General features: G+C 34.4%; 1 protein-coding gene across 2 annotated transcripts; it reads right to left on the reverse strand.

Moving 5' to 3' along the window:
- Positions 1-40: 40 nt before the first annotated feature.
- On the reverse strand, positions 41-24,999 carry LOC121414143. 2 transcript variants are annotated; one of them, XM_041607212.1, is made up of 5 exons: positions 24,811-24,992; positions 17,939-18,011; positions 15,059-15,115; positions 9,149-9,295; positions 41-1,960 (listed from the first exon to the last, which is right to left on the reverse strand). In XM_041607212.1, the coding sequence occupies exons 1-5, from the start codon at positions 24,837-24,839 to the stop codon at positions 815-817; spliced, it is 1,452 nt and encodes a 483-aa protein (XP_041463146.1). In that variant the 5' UTR covers positions 24,840-24,992; the 3' UTR covers positions 41-814. The 2 variants fall into 2 exon arrangements, with proteins under 2 accessions (XP_041463146.1, XP_041463147.1); XM_041607213.1 differs by lacking the exon at positions 9,149-9,295 and having other exon boundaries at positions 24,811-24,999.
- Positions 25,000-25,070: the final 71 nt, after the last annotated feature.

Below are 25,070 nucleotides of genomic sequence, written 5' to 3' on the forward strand. Positions count from 1 at the left end.
TTGTACAATTCTTGGAATGATTTGAAGACCTTTTCGAATGTTCTGAAATTATTTACCGATTTATACTATGACATGTTCAAATGAAATTTGATGAAATTGTCCTACAATTTTAATTGTGGCCACTCAAGCCTTTTTAAACAGTACTTTGACATTTCAGTTTGCATATCGCATAAACTTGATTTCAGTACGTGAAATTCCAGCTGATGTAAGTCTTAAGTACAGAATAACTTGCATGTTTTCCTGGTTTATTTTACTTCCTCATATATCGGAGCACACAAAACTTAAAGAGGTGGGCTTCAGACACAAATAAAAAATATATGACACATGTAAAAATGATAATTGCACCTTTGTTATAGTACACAGCTGGTGACATTAATCAAGTTAATTTTCTGAACAAAATACAGCCAATGTTTTAAATAAACATAAATAAGAATCTAACATAGGATATTTTGCCAGAGGGTCTACACAGACTAAAGATTGAAAAACTTCCTAGGGCCTAGAAAACCTTTGAACCTTTTGAATTTTCTAATTGGCCACATCATTATTTCATCGTTTGGAATGATACAATAAATTATGGATAGTAATAAAAGTCATATTAAGAGACACCCCTCCCACCTTCCCCATTATTTTCAAAGAGAAGTAGTGCTCTTGTGTGGAAAGAAGCAATCAAAGGTTAATGCCTCGATAAATGACACTACTTAAGCTTATGCAAGATTTGAACCAAGGACCTCATGATCAACATTGCAGGAACACAACCACTAGATAATCACGAAGATGTATACAGTACTGAGATGATTTGTTAATTTCATGATTATTATAGGTCAACCTCGTCAGGACTGCTTGAAGTTTCTGAATCACAAGCTTTCCCTGATTGGTCCAAGATTTCTTGATCTTTTTCGCTTTTTACGGACTGATCATCCTCTGAGCTGTCTTGACAATCTATGCTCTGGACGTCCAAAGAAGAATGTCCATGGCTAATCTCATTGGGACTAGGAACGGTATCTGAAACTAATAAGTTCCCTTGTTGGTTCAAGGTGTCTCCATCTGCTGAGTAGCCTTGATCTTCAATGCTTTGTTTATCCACTGATGAAGGTTCAAGGTTGGTTAATTTGAGATCATCCAAAGTATCTGATGCAGGTGAGTTCCGAAGGTGGTCCAAGTTATTATCTTGGTCCTGGTTAATGTGTTCATCAACTGAGTTGTCTTCTTTGTTGTGGACATCCACTGAACAATGTCCAAGGTTTATCTCGTTAAGAACATTCACAGTATCTGACTTTGGAGGTGTTTCTTGGTGCATGTGGTTCAAGGTGTCTTTGTCCTTGTCACTCTGTTCACTGACAGAGCTTTCTCGGTCTTCTTTGTATTGTATATCAGACAAAGTACACTCAATAGACTTAACGGAACATTCTATAGGATTTAAACTGGGAGAGTTTCCTTGATGGCCTTGATCCTCTTTGCAGTGGACATCCACAGAAGCCTGGTCCAATCTAATTTCCTCATCGAAACCTTCACTGTCACGGATGCTCCCCTCATCCAGATCATAGACATATCCATTGTTGTCCGATCCTACGTCGCATCCACTGTCCTTACTGATCAACGACTTCTTGCTGATCCTCTTCAGTTGATACTCTTTACCTTGGGTCTTGTCAAGGTCCTGTGTGCCCTCTGGTTCTCCCCCATCCTTCTGCTGACAGACGCCTTTGGACTTTGCCCGACCCTTCTTCATGTACATGTCCCTTCGTCTCCTTCGCGCTGCTTGCCTCAGGTCTTCCTTCTGGTGTCTTCGATTGAAAGGGGATGGGGTGTAGTTGCCTTCCCTGAGGTAATCTCCAAAGTTTTCCCGGATGTAGATCTCGTCGTCGTCGTGCTCGCATGTCTGTGGTGTGCACGTGTTGCAGCAGTGGTGGCAACAGTAGCAGAAGCAACAGCAAGTTGCTGTGAAGCAGAATGTAAATAGACCCTGCAGGAATTAAAAAAAAATGTTTGGGAGATCGTTAATCCTTGAGGATTTTCGACTTAAATTAATCTATTTAATTAATCCAGGAGTACTGAATTTATCTACATAGTTATAATATGTCATTCTTGTTTAGTTGTTTTAGTGGCATTATAGAAAAGAAGGTCATAGTTTCGACGATCAAGATAAAAAGGCTATGTTATTGACTTTTCCATCCGTTTATTCACATTTGCATGCAAAATCTTGTGACAGAATTACCCACGTGATCAATGGTCAGATCAGATGGGCAAATGCGATAATCAAAGAAATGCAAACAAAAGTGATTTCATATCGCGTGAGAATAATGTTTTCAAAATGATACTTTCATAACAGTAGATGCGTATACTTTTAATAAACAATGAATTATTTGAATGGACACAAATGCAGTTGAAGTCAAAACTTGGCATGCCAACACAATTCATTGGCTAAAATAGTAAATCCATACCTCTACAAAATATTTGTCATTATCATAACTTTTGCATTAAACGTAAGAATTTATCATTCTTTTGCCTGAAGTATGTACATCTCAATATTATTTCCTCCATTTTAAATTTTTATTTCAGCAATTTTTCATATCAAACCCTTGCCAAAATATATTTTATTTCAATGCAAATTTCTTCACCAACTCATGTTAACATTAAATTTTTGGATCATAATTGAAACCATATAGATCATTGACTAATAAGATGGTGAGACAAAGGGACAACAATTACTCAGCAAAAAATGAGCAAAAATTAGAGGAAATAGTAATTACTTTCTTCAACAAGACTTGCATATTTAAAGGGATGCTCCGGGCTGAAAATATATCTAAATAAATAGAGTGAAATTCACAGAGCAAAATGCGGAAAATTTCATTGAAATCGGATAACAAATGACGAAGTTATAAATTTTTATAGTTTAACAATATTTTGTGAAAACAGTAAGTTATATGCACTTCGTCATGAATATTCACTTGGTAGGCTGATGATGTCACATCCCCGCCTTTCTTTTTCTATGTTATTACATGAAATCATAATAATTTGTTCCATTTTTTCATACATGTGTAAATGATGTGTCTCCATTATAATGAAATAAGTTTCAGCAGTAAATAGCTAATGCACTTAATCAGTTGCCAATCCAACTGTTTTAGCTCTTGGTAAAAAAAATGAATAAACCTGATTTCATAGAATTAAATACAAAAGAACAAGTGGGGATATGACATGATCATCAGCCCACCTAATGAATATTCATGAAGACATACGTAGAACGGTTTCACCGGAATTATGCATATCTTTAAACTTCAATAACTTCGTTATTTGTTATCCGATTTTTAACAAATTTGCAGCATTTTGTTTTGTGAATTTTTCTCTTTATATTGAGATATAAATATATCCAGCCTGGAGTATCCCTTTAATTCTGTCATTACCCCCCCCCAAAAAAAAAAAATGTTTTGAGCAAAACTCATATTTCAAAAAAAATCAATGATTATTGCATGCCAGTTGATGTTAAGCGCGGGATCATTTTTTGTTTATATACGATACGAAAATTGTAGTGGTAGCACAAATATTTCCGAAGATAGATTTTGTGAGCTTTGTTCAAGAGTGGACTCTTTCTTTCTTTTCTTTTATTATGGTTTATGAACAATTTTGATCCCAAAGAATGTTCCAGTATTTGTTCTATTCATGAAAATATACAGCACTGGCATACAGATGGATGGGAGCTCCCCCCCCCCCTAGACCGCAAAACAAAAGAAAGGAATGCCGGATATATAAACTATAATGAGAGTTCGAGAAGGGGTTTTCCCCTTTGAAGTGGAGTCGCGGACATTATGCAATTACTATAACCGTTGATGCGCGTGAAAAACTATTGAACAATTCGAACTGAGGTTATTCATAGTTATTTATGTCACATTTAACATTTCATTAATAAATCTATCGCCCAAACGTGGAAACGTAATTATTACGTCATACTTTAAATAAAATACTTCAACAACGATTCGCGGTAATTGAGAGAGAGAGAGAGAGAGATAGACTGCAACAACCAAAAAGAAATGAAAGAGATAAAATGTTAGCAGAAAATTGGCTGATAACGAAAAAAAGAGCGTTTGCTGAAAATGAAGCCAAAAACTGGCGAGAGAGAGGGTAGAGGCCGGGGGTAGAGGGTTGAGAGCATGGGTGTCGATCACGGGGGGGGGATGGGGGGGATATATCCCCCCCAATATTTCAAGTGGGGGGATGGCCTGTATTATCATCCCCCCCAATAATTTAGGGTAGAAAAATAATAATGATGATGAAAAAATGAAAAGTTTGATCATGATGATTATAAACTGATTTATCAATCAGTTTGTTTCCCTCGCAATTTGTGTATATTGTTATTAAATAAAAACATTCTTTTCAGGACTATTAAACAGATGGGTGGAGGTTCAAGATGAAAAAGAATGAAATGTTTATGTATCTGATATTTTTTAACACATGACATAAAAGGACCCCAACGAAAATCAACTTTTATTGATAGGGTGTTCCATCCCACCAGTGGTAAATAAATCATTAATTCAAAAGGGTGGAAAAATAAACGGGAGTAAAAGGGTGGCAAGATAAATCTCTAAGGAATGACAGTAAGCCCGATGGCGCACGAGAAGCCACACAGGTTGTAATTTGTGCTAGTCTTAATTGGTCCGAATCTGCATTTTATCATCATGCATTAAGAAGAATAAAGATATTGCCAGTCAGGTTAGATTTAAGAGAGAAGTTGTATACACAGAGGCGTCGATCCTGGGTGGGAGGGGGGCAGGGGGCGATCGCCCCACCAATGAAAATATTGGGGGGCAAACATATCGTTTTGCCCCCCCAATAATTCCGCATGTGCAACTAAAAATAAAATCAGATTGTAATGCTACACTGAAATCAGCAAGCGAGATTGAGATACCAACTCGGATTTTGATTTAAAATCGTGCTCAAAATGTCTGCTTTTCAGATTGGAATATAAGAATTTTCAGCTCGCGCTTCGCGCTCGCATCATGGACCAAAAACCCATACTTTTCATGATTATATAGGTGAATAGAATGTCCCGTTTTCACTTCTAAACCTCAAAAGAACTTTGATTAGCAATAATCTTTTGTTGGAGTATCTTCCATTAAAGTGTCTTTTTTTCCAGATCAAAATTTTCAGCTCGCGCTCGCATCTTTTGTTTTTCTAGATACCCATCTTAATCATTGGTATCAAAAATGCTTAGAATATCAAGCTTTCAGGTCAGAATATAATGAAATTTCAGCTCGCTCTCTAGTGAGATACATGTATCGACCCTCCTCATGAGTTAAACAAACCTAAACAGGTACATTTTTCCTGTTTTCATGACATACTAAAAAAAATGTTCGCGCTCGCATTGTTGGTGAAGGTGAGATATGTGTCTTTTTCTCATGAGTTATATATATATATATATATATATATATATATATATATATGTATATATATATATGTATATATATAGGCCTATGTGTGTGGGGGTGTGTGTGTGAGTTTGTTCGTTTTTTGTGGTCGAGCGCCTTTAGAACGTTGATTCATAATTTTGCCCCCCATCTGAAAAATGGATCGACGCCCCTGTGTATACATCATGCTCAATAAACAGATCACTATGTACATGGTCCAGTCAATTTTTGTCATTTTTTTCTCGGTATGAGTTTAGAATAGGCTTACTTGTAACGCAAATTGAATTTTCAAAAAAATTATACAAGTATAGTACACTACAACAATGAAGGAATTTCCAAGAACACCATGCATATCAACCACTCCCAAATGTCCTAACTTGTGAATTTAGTGGGGGTAATGTTGAAAGATTCCCATCCACAAGAACATTTGTGTCAATCATCCCCCCCAACCAAGAATACCGATCGACACCCATGGTTGAGAGAGAGCGAGATAATGGAAGAATGAGGAGGGAAAATTCCCATCCGTTCCTTTCCAAACAATAAAGAGTTTGTTTAACACATATTAATAGGTGGAATTAGACTGCATCCATGATTATGGTTTGAAATTACCAAACAGTGAATCATTTCTTGCTGTGACACGTACGGCACGCGTGATACGGGATGTAGATAAATCAACATACCATTGTCCCATTGCTGTTAGTCCAGACATGCATGAGTGAATCTCAAAAAGCGGATCTATTAGAATATTTAAGGGGAAAAGATTCCTCAATGGGAAATGGATTACACAATAATGAATAATCAATTACATTCGCTTCTCTTGCATTTCTGAAGACATGATCATTGTCAAACGCAGAGCGATTCTGTGAAGAATGACATTGGCATTCATGACTTGTGTTTGAATTTTCGATATTCATTTGTTTGTTCATCGCTTACTCAATCTATTTATTAGGGTACTGCTCTGCGTTCGTGCAAACTTTCATATTGCAAGTGGAAACGAATACAATTGTAAATTGATTCAAGATTTCTTTCTTCTCAATAATTTTTCACACGTTATACTATATCAACTTGGAAGGGAAGTTGTCCTTACAGCGTCGAATATGAATTTCAAATACCAATATCATAAATTAGTGCAGTGAATACTGATGGACCTATTCATGGTATTCGTATACTCGTCACAACCTGATATTTATTTATTTCTACTGAGTATAATCAGTCAATCGTAGCGTTCTGAGGCAATGACCTCAATAAATGTACAACTCGTAGTTATTGCATGATGAAGTCAAAGAATTATTGCCCTTGAATTTCGATCAAAGTATCAAACCAAGTAGTTCACTTAGAATAAAAGAAAATAAGGAGGTATAGCAATGTATAGTGAAACCATTGGACCAAACTGGAATGGAATGCAAGCTTTTTATGCGTATGTTAAAATACACGCTAAGAGAAATCATAGGAAAAAAATTAAGAGGCTGTAAGAGGAATTGCTTGAATAGATATAGGCCTACAGAGAAAGGGGTCAACTGGCACAAGAATGGGATCGAATAAAAGTGGAGAGAGAAGAATAAATGCAAACAGACAGTGAAAAGTCAATAAGAGAAGACAAGAAGGAAAGTGGTCAACAACTCCGGTGAAGAAAGGGATATAGGCCTATATCGTGCGTACACTGTAAAAAACTGTGCATGGTGTTAAAACTGACACCACTTTGGTGTTAATAGAGGACCACATCGTGAGGTGTTAAAATTGCACCATTGAGATTGAACATAACACCAAAGAGTGCAATTGAACATAACACCAAAGAGTGCAAATAACAGCCAAAGGTGTTGTATAACATATATAGGTGTTAAACTAACACTGTCAATTTAACACCGGTGTAAATAACTGGTGTGGCCCTCTATGTACACCGGTTAACACCACAGTTTTTGCTTTTGCAAAGTCATGGGAATTGAAAAAAAAAATCATTATGGGGATAAATTTTCACATTATATTCTTGAGTTTGGGTCTCATCTATCATTATAAAAGTAAACAATTTGACATAATTTTTGTAATGCTCGCGGAAATCGGTATGCGCAGAAATGCTCGTTTTCACTGCTGACGCTTTGTCAAGGAAAAACAGGCGAAAACAAACTGACCAAGCGGAACACTTCTCACACATTTCTCTTGCATTGAATTTAATTTCAGCCTCTTGAAATAAAACAGATACATTTAAATATTTTGTAACTACTTTGCCACCAAAATTAACATTTTAACCCTAGGTAAGCACGACCTTAACCTTTTTGTGCCAGATGGATCTGAGGACATAGCTGAATTTAAACGAAGCTTTTTTTCAGACATCTCCAGCATTTTCACTAAGTTTTTATCATATAAAGTGTGTTTACATTTCACATTCGTTTAATACTTGTTACTCTACACTTTTCGAAGAATGACAATGATTAACAAAAAGAATCACAGCTCTGTGTAAAGCAGATATCATTACGATGGCCTCATGTGCGTGGGAAGGGGGAGGCGCAGTGGCACTCTGATTTTTTTTATTAAGATAACAAGTTAACAAGGAAAAATATATCCTGAAATCAATCTTCCTATAGCTAACGTCTTCATGATAACGTATAGGCCTACTTTATCCATTTAACAATTTCCAAGTTCTGCTCAGATCATTTTTCACGAACTTTTCATAAGTAAGTGGTGCTCACTCAAGCGGAAAAAGTTTTTCGACAGTCGTATCTTCATTCGCTTAAAGAGATCTGTACCATTGTTTGAATGTGCATGGAAAAAGCTTCAAGATATTAAAAAAATATAATTTTACAGGATTATTTCTAAGTGTAAACTGTTTTTGATACTAGTCCGGCAGCCAAACCCTGATTTGGGGGTAAGGTTGCATTGGAATGTCATAGTTTTTTTGACTGATTTTGAGTGGTGAGACCTTCTATTTGAAGAATCTACACGCTGGAGCTCTGTCAGCATTGAGCAATTTGAGATATACGCGAAAATCCAAAATGGCCGCCGGCAGCCATCTTGGATTTTCTGTTTACTCACTTTAGCATACCAAGATGTTTAAAAACTTGGGAGTTAAAGGTTTTAGGGGGCGGAGAATTCAAATCTGAAGTAATTTTGAGGAAAAAAACATGCATTGATGTCAAAATATACAGATAGCGGCCATTTTTCAAGATGGCCGCCATATAACATGCATTATATTGTTTATTTCCTGTATAGGATACCTAGAATTTTCAAAACATGGAATATACTGGTTAAAGGGGATGGAGAGTCCAAATCTGAGGTTTATTTTGTGATATAACCATGCTTAATCACGATATATTGACATGGTCACAAAATAAAAACAACCACAACATAAGTTATTATATAATATCTTTTAAGATTTTAGATGAATGTAGGCCTACCTAATTTGTATGCGCTTGAAGAGACAAAGAATTTTCAAACATTCCTGGGATTCGGTAAACGTTTAAAGTGCACTGTAAAAACTCCGGTGTTGATTTACCACCGACCCGGAATTATGTCCACACTAGAGAAGTATTGAAACAACACCAGTTTGGAATCAACCGATAATGTTTTAATACAAATTGGTGTCCTATAAACACATATCTGGTGTTATAGACCAAAACCAAACTGGTGTTGTTTAACACTTCTCTAGTCTCTGGGTGTGGACATTAATCCGGGCAGGTGGTAACTCAACACTGGATCGAGTTTTTGTAGTGTAACAAAAAAGAAATGACATTGAACTTATTTCGATTGTCATTACTTACTTTTACGGCTGGGCTACGTTTATCGAGAGATTCTGGGGAGAATTTATGCCGAATCTTTGCCCACCATTGCACCGTTCCATGTTTGTCGTAAATCGCTCGCTTCGACGGATCGCCCAGAATGCCATAAGCCTTCTCAACCTGCTTCAACTATAACAATAATAATTTTTAAAAATTACAAAAGAGAAAGATAAATAATACCAAACTGATAATTCAGTTTAAAGGTCAAGTCCACCTCAGGAAAATGTTGATTCGAATCCATAGAGAAAAATCAGACAAGCACAATGCTGAAAATTTCATCAAAATCGGATGTAAAATAAGAAAGTTATGACATTTCAAAGTTTCGCTTATTTTTAACAAAATAGTTATATGAACGAGCCAGTTACATGCAAATGAGCGAGTTGATGATGTCAATCACTCACTATTTCGTTTGTTTTTTATTGTTTGAATTATACAATATTTCCATTTTTACGAATTTGATGATAAGGACCTCCTTGCCTGAAGCACAAACTGTTAAAATAATGGAATTCCACGTGTTCAGGGAGGAATGAAACTTCATTTCACATGACAATGACGAGAAAATAAAAATATTTCATATTTCATATAATGAAATACAAAATAAATGGTGAGTGAGTGATGTCATCAGTTCCCTCATTTGCATACCGACCGAGATGTGCATATAACTGTTTTGTGAAATGAAGCGAAACTTTAAAATGTCATAACTTTCTTATTTTACATCCAATTTTGATGAAACTTTCAGTGTTATGCTTGTTGAATTTTTCTCTTTTTATTCAAATCAAGTTTTTGTTTGGGTGGACTTGTCCTTTAATTTTCATAGGTTGCATTGAGCAGATAATACAATATTTGAGTTTCTGCCGATGTAGGATTATGTGGGCAACTGAAGAGTGGATAAATGTTTCCCATAAAAATGTAGTAGGTCCATGGACATTGGCAGTGCCAGGGTATTTTAATAGGCGAGAGAGGGACAAAGAAGAAGGTGACAGACAACCTGTATAAAAAAAATCTCACTTGAATTAGAGGGGTAATATTATAGAGTTACAAGACATAAGTACCTCCCTTTTTTCCACCTTATTCTTCTTTCCCTTCCCCCCCCCATTTCTTCTTTTAATTTTTTTTTATTTTGTTCACCTGCTTGAAAAATTATAGGTGGCACTCCTTTTGCCACCCCCTCTCCCCCCCCCCCCCCCCCTCTCCCTCTCTCTCTCTCTAGTAGTGCCCTACCGGGAGCTTGGGTACTTTGGTAACACGATATAGGAGATGCTAATTATATCTCTATTGATTTGTATTTTCACATTTACACAGGTAGTTTTGAAGATATGGGTAATATACGGACCTGGGAATGATTTTTGAAGAGAGGTTGCTGGTTTGGAAAAAGAAAGAAAAAGGCTTTCACTCCAAAGTGAAAGTGATTTTGATCAAAACTTTTACATTTCAGCATACCAACATGATTTCCAGTGGTGCTTCCTGTGTTATGAGAAGCACACCAGACGCCATTGCTTCAGTGCATATGAATACATAATAGGCATACGAAATTGGCATTAATTACTTATCATCCAATTCTTTATTCATACAATTTTCCACCTACCCCCCCCCCCCCTTTCTATTCTGTTTTATTTCAAATCTTCCCGTACAGGTTGATGTGAATTAAAAGAAAAAAAATCCAAGTATCGAATATAAAGTAAGAACTTGAGCCACAACGTTCATAGCTTGCGACATTTCATCAAGTATTGCACAATACAGAAGAGCGAGTCAATGACATCACACAATTATTATTTTTTGTAGTTTATTACTTTCAATATGAAATATGTTCCAAAATATGTGAAATATGTCACCTTTTATTGTAAGCATGAAGTAATGAAGTAAGAGCTTTATTCATTAAAAAATATACGAAAATTTAGGATTAATTTCATATGTAAAAAAATACAAAAGAAAGTGTATATCGTCATCGACTCTCGTTTTCAAATCATGTGCTTAAACGTTATATAACTTTCCGATTTTATATCCAATATTGATGAAGTTTACCCGTTTTACTTATCTGATTTTCTGTAGGGGTGGAAATGAAACCAACATACTTGCGATATCCGGTGTTACATCATGTACATAGAGCCCATTGGTCAAGCTATTGCCAGTGTAGGAAATTGGGAGGTCATTTTTTTATAATCCGCGTAGATTTTAATTATTTCTCTATTTAATTTTTTTCGGAAGGCTTATTTTTTCTTTGTATTAAAAACATCGAGGTCCTCCTCTGTCCAATGGCATAATGGATTAAAATAATAAGAAAGTTGACAAATTTTCACTCTGCTTGACGTGTGGAATTGTGAGAAGGCGAAGCTCTAGAGAAAATAATTTGATATTTTGAAAGAGATTGTTAATTCTTTTATAGATTCGGCATTTTGTCGTTTGATTTGAATATTCCAATTACCCCCCCCAAAAAAAAAAAAAATAAATAAATAAATAAATAAATGAAATGAAATGAAAAAAATAAATAAAATACACTCTAAAAAATGAAGTGCTAATTTAGCTCTTAAAGAGCGTGTATAATGACTGCACTTCGGAGTGCTGATTTGTCTAGTTCAAATTTGAGCTAAATTAGCACTTCATTTTTTAGAGTGTAAGTCCCTCAACCAACCGAGTAATAAAATAGCATGAACTCCAATAGGAAAAGGGAAATCCTATGCCTTAATGACGAATAGTACAAGTTAGCAGAAATCATGACTCATCACAGTACCCCCCCCCCCCTCGGCCCGCCCACAAATACGCGAATACATCTCTTTGAACAATTAAGAGTTTTAATAGTTTTCGTCATGTGAGAAATAGACCTTCCAATATAACTTTCCCATCAAAGACACGTGGTAATTCTTTTATATTTTTCCAAAACAAGCTAAAGTGGGTTGGAAATTACAGAAACTGTCATCCGACTCAGATTGTTTCCGGTAATCCGGTTCGAACATTCTCATTTTCAAGTTTCCGGTTGACCGGTATCACAATCATCTGATCAGGATCTTTACATCGTTTTAAGGTCTGTCAATAATGTGGCCATGCAAGTATAAAGAAAGACTGAATTTCTTTATTTGATCGGTTTTAGTTAATGATATCATCCCAAATCCTGGTCCTGGATTCTGACTGAATTCAGATTCGGTGCACGGGGCGTCCACATCCCCCCCCCCCCTTCCCCTAAATTGTTCCCAAGTGATTACGAAGATGGGTTAGGTGGCCTAAAAAGGAAGAGTTAAAAAGAGTTTGCTTTATCGCGAAACTATATAAAATATTATGACACACCTATATTTATACTTCATTTGGTTCCCCCTCTCTCCATATACATTGGCGCCATGCATCCCTGATTAAAACAATGAATCTTGGCTAAAGTTTATTGTGGTAAGCCTCTCTCTTCCCAGGCCCCTACACTGTTAAAAAAAACCCTGATTTTACAGAAAAATAAAAGAAGATTTTGCAGAAAGCAATACCAGAATCATTCTTTAAATTCATGAAACAGGAATTTTTCTGCAATTTAACAGAACAGGTCTGTTAGAAAAAGGGGAAAAGAGTGTTTTATTTAAGGAAATTTGTAAGATTACACACACCAAATACCAATTTCCTGTAAGATTAGGCAATCTGGTAAGATTACAGGTGTTCTCGAGACTCTGCTGCAGGAACTTCTTTTAGTTTAAGGATAAATTTTTTAACAGTGTATATGCAAGGCGGAGTGTGGGGGGGGGGGCTATTCTGCGCTTATATAAGAGCAACCACGCCCCATCCCCCACAACGCATTTATATATTTCAAAAAATCCGTTTGGGTGTTTTTGTAAATGTTATCCCTATACAAAATATAATCCCGTGAATTATTGCAGAGAAAGAATAAATACGAAAAAAGAAAGCAAGAAAGAAAGAAAGAAAGAAAAGAAAAGAAAAAAAGAAATTAAGGAAGGAAATGAAGCAAGCAATACAGAAAGAAAGAAAGAAAGAAAGAAAGGAAAAAAGAAAGAAAGGAAGGAAGGAGGGAAGGAAAGAAAGAAAGAAAGAAAGAACGAAAGAAAGAAAGAAAGAGTAGATAGCGAATCAGAATAGTAAAATACACTCTAAAAAATGAAGTGCTAATTTAGCTCTTAAAGAGCGTGTATAGTGACTGCACTTCGGAGTGTTGATTTGTCTAGTTCAAATTTGAACGAGAAAAATCAGCACTCCGAAGTGCAGTCACTATACACGCTCTTTAAGAGCTAAATTAGCACTTCATTTTTTAGAGTGTATGTTGAAGAAAGTACTTTTTTTCATTTTCGGATGAAAAAAATAATGTGTAAAACATAATACACGCCAATGAATCAACCTATATATTTCCATTATTATATCGTAATATTAAAAAGTTTATTCGTCCTTCAAAGTAAAGAAAATGAAAGAAAATAAATTTCGACTAGACGCTCATTCTGATGATTATTGCCGGAGGCATTTATCTGTCTGAGAGGGTATACTATACTTCAGCGCCGTTGCGTCTTGCCATTGTAGTGAATTCATTGAAATTAATGAAACGATTTGGGGGTCCGGAAATATCATTTTGGAGATACAATAGCGCCAAGCAAAGGGGAATTCCACCTAAATGGCCAATGAACGTTTTATGATGTAGGAACTATTAAAAGACAGGTTGTAATAAATGACTACGCTTTGCAAATACTTCAGAAGTTAGACCCCCCCCAAAAAAAAAAGAGAGATCATTTTTTTAAGTGTATATTTATTCATTTAGCATTAATGTATGTATTTTCACGTCAAAATGAGTTAGAGTTATTTGACATCACCTCTCCATCCCAGCCGAAAGGTGGTACAAATAGGCCGAGTTATTCGAAAACAGCTCTCGCCCTTTACCCCCCCCCCCCCCCCCATATCTCCCTCATTCCATCTCTCCTATAACTATCTGGTTTAATTTATAAACTTAAGCATAGTTTGCTTCATAAAAATCTGATAACTCTATACCATTCCATAATTTTCCCTTATTTAAAATATTGCAATATTGTCTGGTCTACCAATGTAACCTCATATGAATTGGACTCAATATTCAAAATTCAAAAGAAATGTTTAAGAATAATTACTAATTCCCATTACCTAGCACCATCCGCACCTTTATTTAAGAAATTGTCTTTACTTAATATATATGATATCAATAAGCAAGAAATCGCAATATTTATGTATAAGTACAAAAAGAGGTTGTTACCCACTCCTTTTTCAGATCTTTTTCAATATAATAATCAAATTCATAGCCATAATACCCGTTCTTCCAATAAATTTCATCTATGGTCTGTCAAGTCTTGTCACGAAGCTAAATCATTAAGTTATGTAGGTCCCAAACAATGGAATGAGATTCCCCAAATAATATCTAATTCACAATTTATATCTTCCTTTAGAAAGCAGTACAAAAATTTTCTAGTGAATGATTATTAATTTTCGCAGTTGATATCAATGCATTATTTGTACCCTATCTACCCCCCCCCCCTTTGATTCGTGTCTTTTTGTATTCTTTGTTTTTTTCTCTGTCCCTTTTCCTTCATTGTATTTACTACAATGATATGATATTCTGGTTTTTCTTTTTTATTAATATTGTTGTCCTTTTACTATGTTTTGGCGATCCAGCCTTACAGGTTTCTGATAACCTTCATGGAAAGCCACGCAGTGTATTTTATTATCTAATCACATTATTTGAGGTTTCTTTGTATTTTTATCCTATTTTGCGAAATAAAGATTGAATTGAATTGAATCTGGTTAAAAAATGTCTTTGTTTAAAACTTCTTAATCCCACGAAAGATTTCAAAAGAACGATCTATTTCACACAAAAAATGATATCTTTGCGTGATTAAAGGGGGTTTGTGATTAGAATTATAAAAAACGAATTCGTAGAAAACCAGAACATACCTTTCTTTTAGATCCTGTCTTTCCTTCATTTACATCCTGTTTGTATTTCTTGTGAAGCTGAGAGAAGAAAATAAAAGAAATTATTAAGTATATAAAAAATCTATTTTTGTAAGACATAAAACAATTATAAAGTCATTATCAGCAAGTAGGTCATAAAATTATATGTCCTCATAAAAATATAATTTTGTCCAACATCAATTTGTATGCCATTGTTGCTTTCTATTGCTATTCAGCACGGATGTCACTTATAATAATTTTATTAATGGAATAGTATTATCATATTCGGTTTGCCAAGTTCGTTTAATAATCATGATTGTTATTCATCAAACCTGAAGCAAGAAAATAAAGGAAACTCTTAAGTATATAAAACATAGAATTCTATTTTTGTAAGGCATAATACATTTATACAGACATTATCAGCAAGTAGGTCATAATTATGTCCTAATAAAAAGATAATTTTGTCCAACATTTGTATGTCATTTGTTGCTTTCTATTGCTATTCACCACGGATGTCGCTTATAATTTATTAATGGAATAGTATTATCATATTCGGTTTGCCAAATTCGTTTAATACGACTGTCATTCATCAAACCTGAAGCATACCAAATAAAAATATCCTTAATTTATTAATTAGTTTAGTTAACTATCACATTCAATTTCGATACATGATTTAAATAAATCAGCATTTTCGACCTGAATGTTTCTTTGTATATATTTCGTTGTATTCAGTTTGCCCTTTTTTTTGCATAACCGCAGTGGCGTAATGAGCCAAAAATTGAAGGGGCCTGATATGCCGTATCGGGCAAAAATTATAAAACGCTGCGAGAAACGAAGTTAGCGAGCAAAAATTTTGACATTTTTAATACAATAATCCAATTTTGTGACAGATTTTGATATATAATATTCATTCTTTCATTTTCTCTTCTATTTTTTTTCTTGGTCTATCGTAAATGCTTGGACGCCACTGTATGACCGACTTGAGAGTTCTACCTCCATCACATTGTTAAATTTTTAAAATTGTATTAATGATTTTATCTTTGGAAATAAAAGTTGAATTGATATTGATCTATTTAGCTATTGGGCAATGCCTAGTGTGTTTGTGCTGTGACACACAGCCTTACACAAAATATCATGATTGAGTAGCCACGTACAATATTCACACCAGTTAATCTTTATTTTGTTTGAGAATAAAAGAAAAGAAAGAAAACAACCATATGCCAGTGATGAATTTTTAATAAAGAAGAAGTCCAAATTAAATTACTCATTCATTGGAGTAAGTCAATAAAATCATTTTTTTTTTTTACAAAACCGAATACATTCCGGAAAAGATTTCCTTTCGGCCTATAATTCATTTCTGAAAAACCGCGTGAATCCTTAATCTAAGCATTAATAATCCAATTGTTTCCTTTCGTGCGATTTTGTGGCTTCTTCTTATCCTTGTCCACTTTTCGCAAATCCTTCATGGGGACCTTTCTTAACACATTCCGCCAGAAATAAAGGAAAATGCGCGGGGAGTTAATGAGATCATAATTTTTTTTATTTGCGAGTAATCTCTTATTAGTGACGTAGTAAGTGAGAACGTGCACGTATCAGAGATTTATCACGATCAATAATCACGGCAGTGGAGAATAATGGAAAGCAAGGACATCGACAATATATTTTCTAGAATGAATTGAATTAAGGTAAATGCTTGAAACGGTTATTCTGGTTCGAAAATTTGAAGGGGTACTATACTCCAGACTGAAATTCATAATAAATTGGTACAATAATATTTAACACGGCGTGCAACACTTGAAAACAAATAAGACAATTTCAGTTTTCATACTTACTCATGCAACAAATAAGTTAAATGGTATTTTACTTATTAACTATCGAGTCGTTCTTGTATTCATATATTCTTGGATAGAAAACAAGACCAATGATTGTAATTTCGTGTCATTAAACACAAACAAAATTAATACGCTTTTTCTTAACCTCATATTGATCCCAGAGTATATCCTTAACCCGATACTAACTATTTTTTTTAGACTGTCATTCTCAGTGGCGGATCCAGGGGGGGCACAGCCGGCCCGTGCCCCCTCCCCCTTTTGAGAGGCACAATTAAAGTTTGTAATTTAATATTTGCCGTTAAAGCAGAAGTGTGCCCCCTCCCCCTTGGAAGTGAAGACCTTTTTTCGCTTGCTTGTCAATTTTTTCCTCGAGAAAATGTGCCCCCTTTCGAAAAATCCTGGATCGACCCCTGGTCTTTCTTAACCCTATTTGCTGAGCCTAGATTGGTGATCGCGTTCCACCCTGTAAACGCCTTAACCCTGGACTGTCGCAAAACTCTTGAATATGGATGACTTTATCAATTAACTGCATTAATTTTCATAGCCTGATTTACTAAAATATGACTGATGAAAAGTAATACATGTGTGAATTATAACTTCCATGATTATGTTTTCAGTATTTTATCAATTCATTTTTTATCTTACTGATTTTTTAAAATCACCTTTGCCTTGCAAAATTCACTGCTTTTTACCAGGGCCACCGTACTATTTACCGTGGCCCACTTTGGTGAAGCCGAAGTGGGCTAATGAAATTGGTGGGGCTAATCGGACCCAACCCCCCCCCCCCCTTAACCCCATTTCAGTGTGAAAAAATATATATTACATCTTATCGTATAAACCTCACGATGACACACACGGAAAATGAAATCATGTGAACTTTTAAAATGCAAAAACTTCATTTTTCAGCTGATTATGAGGAAGAAAGAAAATATTATTTTCAAACAAAACAAAGAGTCAAAATCGGTAGAGTGACTGACAGTGGAGGGTAAATGCAATCAAATATAAATTTTTAATCCAAATGAATTACTGATGTCAAAGTCAAGCAACTTACCAATATGTATGCCCTTTCTATGTCATCTTGGCTTGCCTTCTGTGTTACGCCTAGCGACACGTACAAAGATACACTAAAAATAAAATAGAAATGAATATAATTATATTCATGACATTTCGGGAATAGAAACAATTAGAGCCGATGAAATTCGATATCAGCGTTATTATGTGATAAACGTCCATTCTACATACATGATAAACATAATTGCGATTTTCTTCGCTATAGTTTTAAATGTGCTGCTTGCACCCCCCCCCCCCCCCCCCGGCATGGGGAATCTAGCAACAATCGATGTCAGATGGGGTATTTTGAGATTGTTGAAACTAGTGATTATATAATTATAAGTATGTAAACTTGGAATTATTATACACCACTATGATTCCCCATTCGGTTTGGTGTTGGTCGGCAAGAATTGACAAGAATACAAGCAACGGAGAGCAGGGTTGGCGGATTTAAATCACGTTGATTTAAATCGTGATTTAAATCGCGATTTAAATCACCATGATTTTTTTTTTAAAAATCATTGATTTAAATCACTTCCATTGAAAAATGTACAAATCATGGACAAAGTATTTGTTCAATGCAGTTTTAATTCTGCAAGTCAACTGAAAAACTTTGAATTAACTTTATATCAATAAAAGATCAACAAAGTCTTCATATCTACTTAAAACAAATTAAAATCAGGTAATTCCTTAAAAACTACAGATGTATGTTGTCAATAGGTACTCATTTTTTGTAAATTATGTCGAGTTTTTCTTCTGAAATTTTACATTCTTTGTCAGATATTATTAGTCAATTTCTTTCTTAACGTAAAGTTTTCACACAATCCAAAGACTTTTCAGAGAGCAGTTTGTAAAAAAAAATATATAATACATAAAAGTCAATGAGAAAAGGTTTGTTGGCAGTTTTCCAGTTTTGATCCTTCGCCTACACATAACTACTTCTGTCATGTAAAATAAAAAAATGATACCTGCATGTAATCAACATATTTACATGTAACATGCCTCTTATTTCGTATTGTTACATTTATCATAAATTTGATGTTTTGAATAACATAATTATAAAAATCACATTAACATAATCTAGTACAGTCATAATTTGACTGTTGAGAAAAGCTTTCTCTTATAAACCTTTTAAGTCACTGCAGCCCATTTTATGTTCAGTGCTACAAATAATGAAAGTTTTGTATCTGCATGTAATAATGGAAAGAGCTCTATAACAACAATTTGCAAAACTCAGAATAAACATTTAACACTGCATTTTAATGTTAAGATGCAGGTACTTCAGTTACAATCATTGGCAGTTGTAAGCTGTGTCTCATTTAAAATAAAATACTTCTTTTTGTAATACATATGTTTTAATTTAAGCAATTTTGCAGTTTTTATCCTTTAAGTTAAAAGTAAGTAGATTTTTTTTCATACTTCATGGATCAAACAGATTTTTTTGTAGAGAATATGGGAATAAAAATTGTAGATTAATGTAAAAAAAATCACAGTAACAGAATGTAGTATAGTCACTCTTTGACAGTTTGACTACCGGTAAGCTATCTCCTATATTATTCTCCAAAACTGAGAGATTTGCATCTATATCTGTAGCAAGAGAAGAGCTTTTTATCAAAAAGATCCTAAACATATACAGTTGTAGTCTCTCTTTGACTATTGTAAAGCTGTGACTAATTGAAAAAAAATCATTGATTTGAATTATTTCTCTTACAATAAACATGAATACTAGTAATTGGCAAAGGGTTTGTTGGCAGTTTGATAAGGGATTTTTTCTCTTGGATTTTTTAAATATTTGAATGAAAAATCCCAGAGGGGAATTTTCTCTACTCACTGGGAATTCCCTATGGAATATTCCTTCATAGGCCTATGTATGATAGAATTAAGTTCAGATACATGATTCCTCAAATTTATTTTTAATTGTCCATTTTTACTGGATTTTAATTACAAAATATGTGGTTAAGAACAATATTAGGCGTGAAATGTATAACATCAATATTGATGTCATTGTAAGAGTAAGGGGGGAGGGATAATTACCCTTTTTTTCGAAGGAACTTTAAAAAAATCAAAAAAATCAAAAAAATCTGATTTAAATAAAAAAACTCTGATTTAAATAAAAAAAATCTGATTTAAATCAAATAAATCCGATTTTTTTTTTTTTTAAAATAAAAAAAATCGCCAACCCTGACGGAGAGTGAGGCAGTCGATGTTATATCTTGCAATTCTTGCATATCAATAAAATTTAAAGTTCCTACGCATAAACTTTAGTGTTGTATTTCCCTTTTCATTCAGACATATACAATTTACGTTTCTGTGGTGCGCCCTCGCCATCCCCCCCCCCCCCGTTTCCTCTCTAACCATTAAAGGGGAATTTCACCCTCACAAAATTGTAATTGTAATAGCAGAAAAAAAACTAACAAGTAAATTAATACAGTTAGAAAGATTATTGAAGGTTTGAGAGAGATTTGACATTTTATTAGAATTTCATTTTTTTAATTTGTGACGTCATATGGGGGCAGCTTAACGTGTATTGTGAACAAAAGGTTTGTTGTAAAACAAGAAAAAAAATAAATGAAATGTCATTTTCTAAAAAAAATGTATCAACAGGCAAATCATTTCACACCTGCTCTTGAAACGAGAATCATGAACCAATATATTGAAATTACATAATTAAAGAGCATGTGGGGCAGCTGCTCGTGTAATTTATGACTTAACAAATAACAAAAAAATCTAATACCTTTCTTAACTTTAATGGATTTTCCTCACGCGTAAATTCAACGATATTTTTCATTATTTTTTGTCTTGTTTTACAACAAACCTGTTTTCGCGTTGAACTCCCACTTTAATCAGGCCCCAATGCGGGTGAAATACTCTTATCTAATCCAAACGACTTTCACTTTTCAAATCGGAAATGCTGGTGAAGGAAGTTCTTTAGTGTGATCGATTTATTTAACCGGAACAGAAGCCCTAACAAACAATCAACTCCCACCCTGGATCCAATAATGATAATCATGGTAATAATTGAACCAAGATGAGCTTTACACATTTCAAGCCTTAGTCAAGGACAAGCTGTTTATCTGTGTATCAACAAGCATCTGTAAATGATTTTCATGCACTTCTTAACAATAAAATATTTTTTGCTGTTTGGAGTGTTTTCTGATGCATTATTTTGATGTACCAATTATAAAAACGATGCTTTTCATCCATGTGTAACATGCATAAAAACACTTGTTTGCAGAGGCGTCGATTATGGGGGGGCAGGGGGGTCGATCGCCCCACCAATGAAAATATTGGGGGGCAAACATATCGTTTCGCCCCCCCCCCCAATAATTCCGCATGTGCTAAAAAAAAATAAAATTGTACTGTTACACAGAAATCAGCAAGCGAGATTGAGATACAACTCGTTCTTCGTCTAAAATCGTGCTCAAAATGTTCACTTTTCAGATTGGAATATCAAAAAATTTCAGCTCGCGCTTCGCGCTCGCATCATTTCTGTAACAAAACCCATTCTTTCCATGATTAAATAGGTGCATATGGTCCCGTTTTCAGTTCTAAACCTCAAAAGAACTCCCACTTCGATTTGCAATAATCTTTTGTTGGAGATATATATCTTGTTCTTTATTAAAAACGTCCATTAAACTCAATTTTTTTTCAGATCGAAATATTAAAATTTTCAGCATATATATATATATATATATACATATAGATATGTACATATAGGCATGTGTGTGTGTGTGTGAGTTAGTTTGTTTTGTCTGATCGAGCGCCTTTGGAAAATTTATTCATGATTTTGCCCCCCCCCCAATCTGAAAAATGGATCGACGCCCCTGCTTGTTTGCTGTTTGGAGTGTTTTCTGATACACATTAATTTGATGTACCCGTTAGTAAAACGATGCTTTTCATCCATGCGTACTTCTTAACAATAAAATATTTTTTGCTGTTTGGAGTGTTTTCCGATACATTATTTTGATGTACCTATTATAAAAACAATGCTTTTCATCCTTGTGTAACATGCATAAAAACACGTGTTTGCTGTTTGGAGTGTTTTCTGATACACTATTTTGATGTACCCGTTATTAAAACGATGCTTTTCATACATGCGTAACATGCATTTCTTAATAACGAAATTTACTGTCTTGTTTCTGATACATCATTTTATTTAACCGATAAGTTTTTTTTTTTAATCTTTAACATGTTTATATGCATAGTTGTCATAGAACTACCTGATAAAACACACTCTGGTAAAAAAAAAAATTACAATAGCTCGTTAAAAATGTATAATGAAGAATGGCTAGAACCTCCTTATATAGAGGTAATTCAATGTCCCGTTACCATAAATGTTCATCCACCTTAACAAGCATGTTGAGCATGAGACCAACAAGTTGAAATGAAAACACAAGTTGAAATAAAATAACAGGTAGAAATGAAAACACAAGATGAAATTAAAACACAGGTAGAAATGAAAACAAGTTGAAAGGAAAACGCAAGTTGAAATGAAAACACGAGTTGAAATGAGAATGTTTGAAAATTCCAACAATATCGGATGGATGTATCATTTTTTTAAGTTATGTATTTTGAAGTTTCAATTTATAGTTTCACAAAATTTATTTCATTTTGCTCTACGAACAAGTGTATATAAAAATAACGAAATAAATAGAAAATAAGAAAAAATTGTATATTTACGTAAACAATTATTTGGAGCACGAAGTGGAATTCTCCCGATAATCAAGTGCACCCATGCATGCATGTATAACGACATGAAATGATTTCTTTATTAATACTTTATCAAACATGACGAAAATATACATAAAACTATGGAGAATTTTTCATTTGCTCTCTTACACAACGCTAAAAAAAACTTTAAAAGAATGGATTTTAAGAACTCGTTCTTTGTAATTCAGGAATAATGAATCCAAATTCTAATGTTAGGTTTACTTTGTAGTAATATAGTAGTAGTAGTATAGTAGTAGTATAGTAGTAGTAGTATAGTAGTAGTAGTAGTAGTAGTAGTAGTACGGTCAGTAAAAACGCTGTTTAAGATTTTATACAACGCTGTTACTATACACAAGTCATGTAGCATAGTGGTATATTTGCCTTACATCGTGCTATCTGTCTTCAATAATATCTCTTTCAATATTTCATATTCTTATGCCTTGCTATCTCTCTGCATTTCTCTTTATTTATATTCCTCTATGCTATTTCAATCTTCCTGCTCACATGTAAGCTCACATGTAGTCTTATTGAGACATTACAATCTCTCCAACAAGTACCAGTATTAATCCATCATAGTCATCCCAACAAGTCTCCATTTTGTTTACAAATAACCCCCTTGGTTTTGTTATTCTTTACAATAGGCTCCCCAATTTCTTGTAAGCCTTTGTGCACAAAGTGCCCTCTTTGTTCCCCTACACCAATTGCCCACACTATGAACAAAGTACTTTAAGACATAAATATTGGTTACTGGTACTGATGAAGCTTTACCTAGAACCTATTAATGAGCCTTGACTAGACAAATTGCTTGAAACATGCATCCCAGCCTTCCTTAAACTTGACCAATGAAAAGTATAGTTTTATTTAAATCACGCACTCCAGCAGACATCCCTGTCCAATTAGAAATGAGTTTAGTGAATATGTAATAAGGTATAAAAGATGACCCAAAACTAGTTTTCCTCACTTGGACACCCCCATCTGGACCCCTCACTTGGCGACCCCCCCCCCCCCCTCTTATTACCCCTCCTTGTTGCCCCTCTTTTGGACCCCTGTCTGCTCCTTCACCCATCATTGTCATCATCATCATCAAATATTCTCTATTCTTCAACTAACTACTAATATATTTGGAGCGTATAGAAGTTCGTCAGACGGACAGAATATTATTTTGTGCAACATAAAGTGGACTGCTACAAAAAAAAGTACTTTTCAAGTAATTCAGACGGTTGGCAACTGGAAACCTTCATTCCTATTGTAATATCATAAGTTGAAGGGAAGGGAGAGGGGGGGGGAGAGCAACTTGCAAACCTTCTTGCAAGCACAGAATAGAGTCTTGAAAATGAATAAACGGAGCAATCTAATTCAAGGTATATAGAGAGGGAAAATAAATGTCAGTCAAAACAAATACCTAAAGCATCATACGCTCAATCAACTCATTCATTAATTCACTGAACACTGATGGAATCAGATATCACACTGTAAAAACGCTTATTTTAAACAACGTTGTTTATTATATGAACCTTACAGTAGTTGTTTAAGAGTTTAAACAATCATGTTTAATTTATTGAAGATTAGATATTGAAAATAAAACTTTGTTGTTTAAAAATTTAAACATTTGTTCAAACTGTTTAAACAATTAAGGTTCATATAGTAAACAGCGTTGTATAAAAATTTTAAACAGCGTTTTTATTGTGTAGTAGTAGTAGAAGTAGTAGTAGTAATACATTCTAAAAAAGGATTGGTCAAAATGACCAATCTGTTGGTTAATATGTGTCCGACCGATAAAATTGGTCAAAAGCAACCAAATTATTGGTTCAAATCGACCAAAATTTTGGTTGATATTGACCAATTTTATCGGTCGAACACATATTAACCAACAGATTGGTCATTTTGACCAATCCTTTTTAAGAGTGTAGTAGTAGTAGTAGTAGTAGTAGTAGTAGTAGTAGTAGTAGTAGTAGAAATAGTAGCAGTGGTATATATTAACCTTGTTGTGGTATAGTACCATCTTGGTCATGTTCGTAGTCTTAATAGGCCTATATATAAACTTGACACGAAATAAACTCAAAACGAAATATAAGTGGTAGTATATGCTTGGAGTTCAATATTACCATTGTACCATTGTAAAACAATAAAAAAAGAATACAGGTTTTCAAATCGAACAATTACCTTGCCTTTGACGATCGAGGTCGGAACATATCTGTCACTTCACACTAACTTGAAGACACCCACTGGTTTCTAAGTGCTATCACTCAATGATGTACAGCGGATATGAGTATCCCCCAGCGCCTGGTCGAACTCAAATGAGCATTATCTATTGAATAAGTCTGTTTCACAAAAGGATGCACCTATTGTATTCGATTTCTTTGGGAAGGTACATATGCAAGCGTGCGCGTTCATGAATCCTCTCGACATGCCCTATATCCCGA

The sequence above is a fragment of the Lytechinus variegatus genome, chromosome 4 (assembly GCF_018143015.1).
Source record: "Lytechinus variegatus isolate NC3 chromosome 4, Lvar_3.0, whole genome shotgun sequence".
Classification (NCBI taxonomy): domain Eukaryota; kingdom Metazoa; phylum Echinodermata; class Echinoidea; order Temnopleuroida; family Toxopneustidae; genus Lytechinus; species Lytechinus variegatus.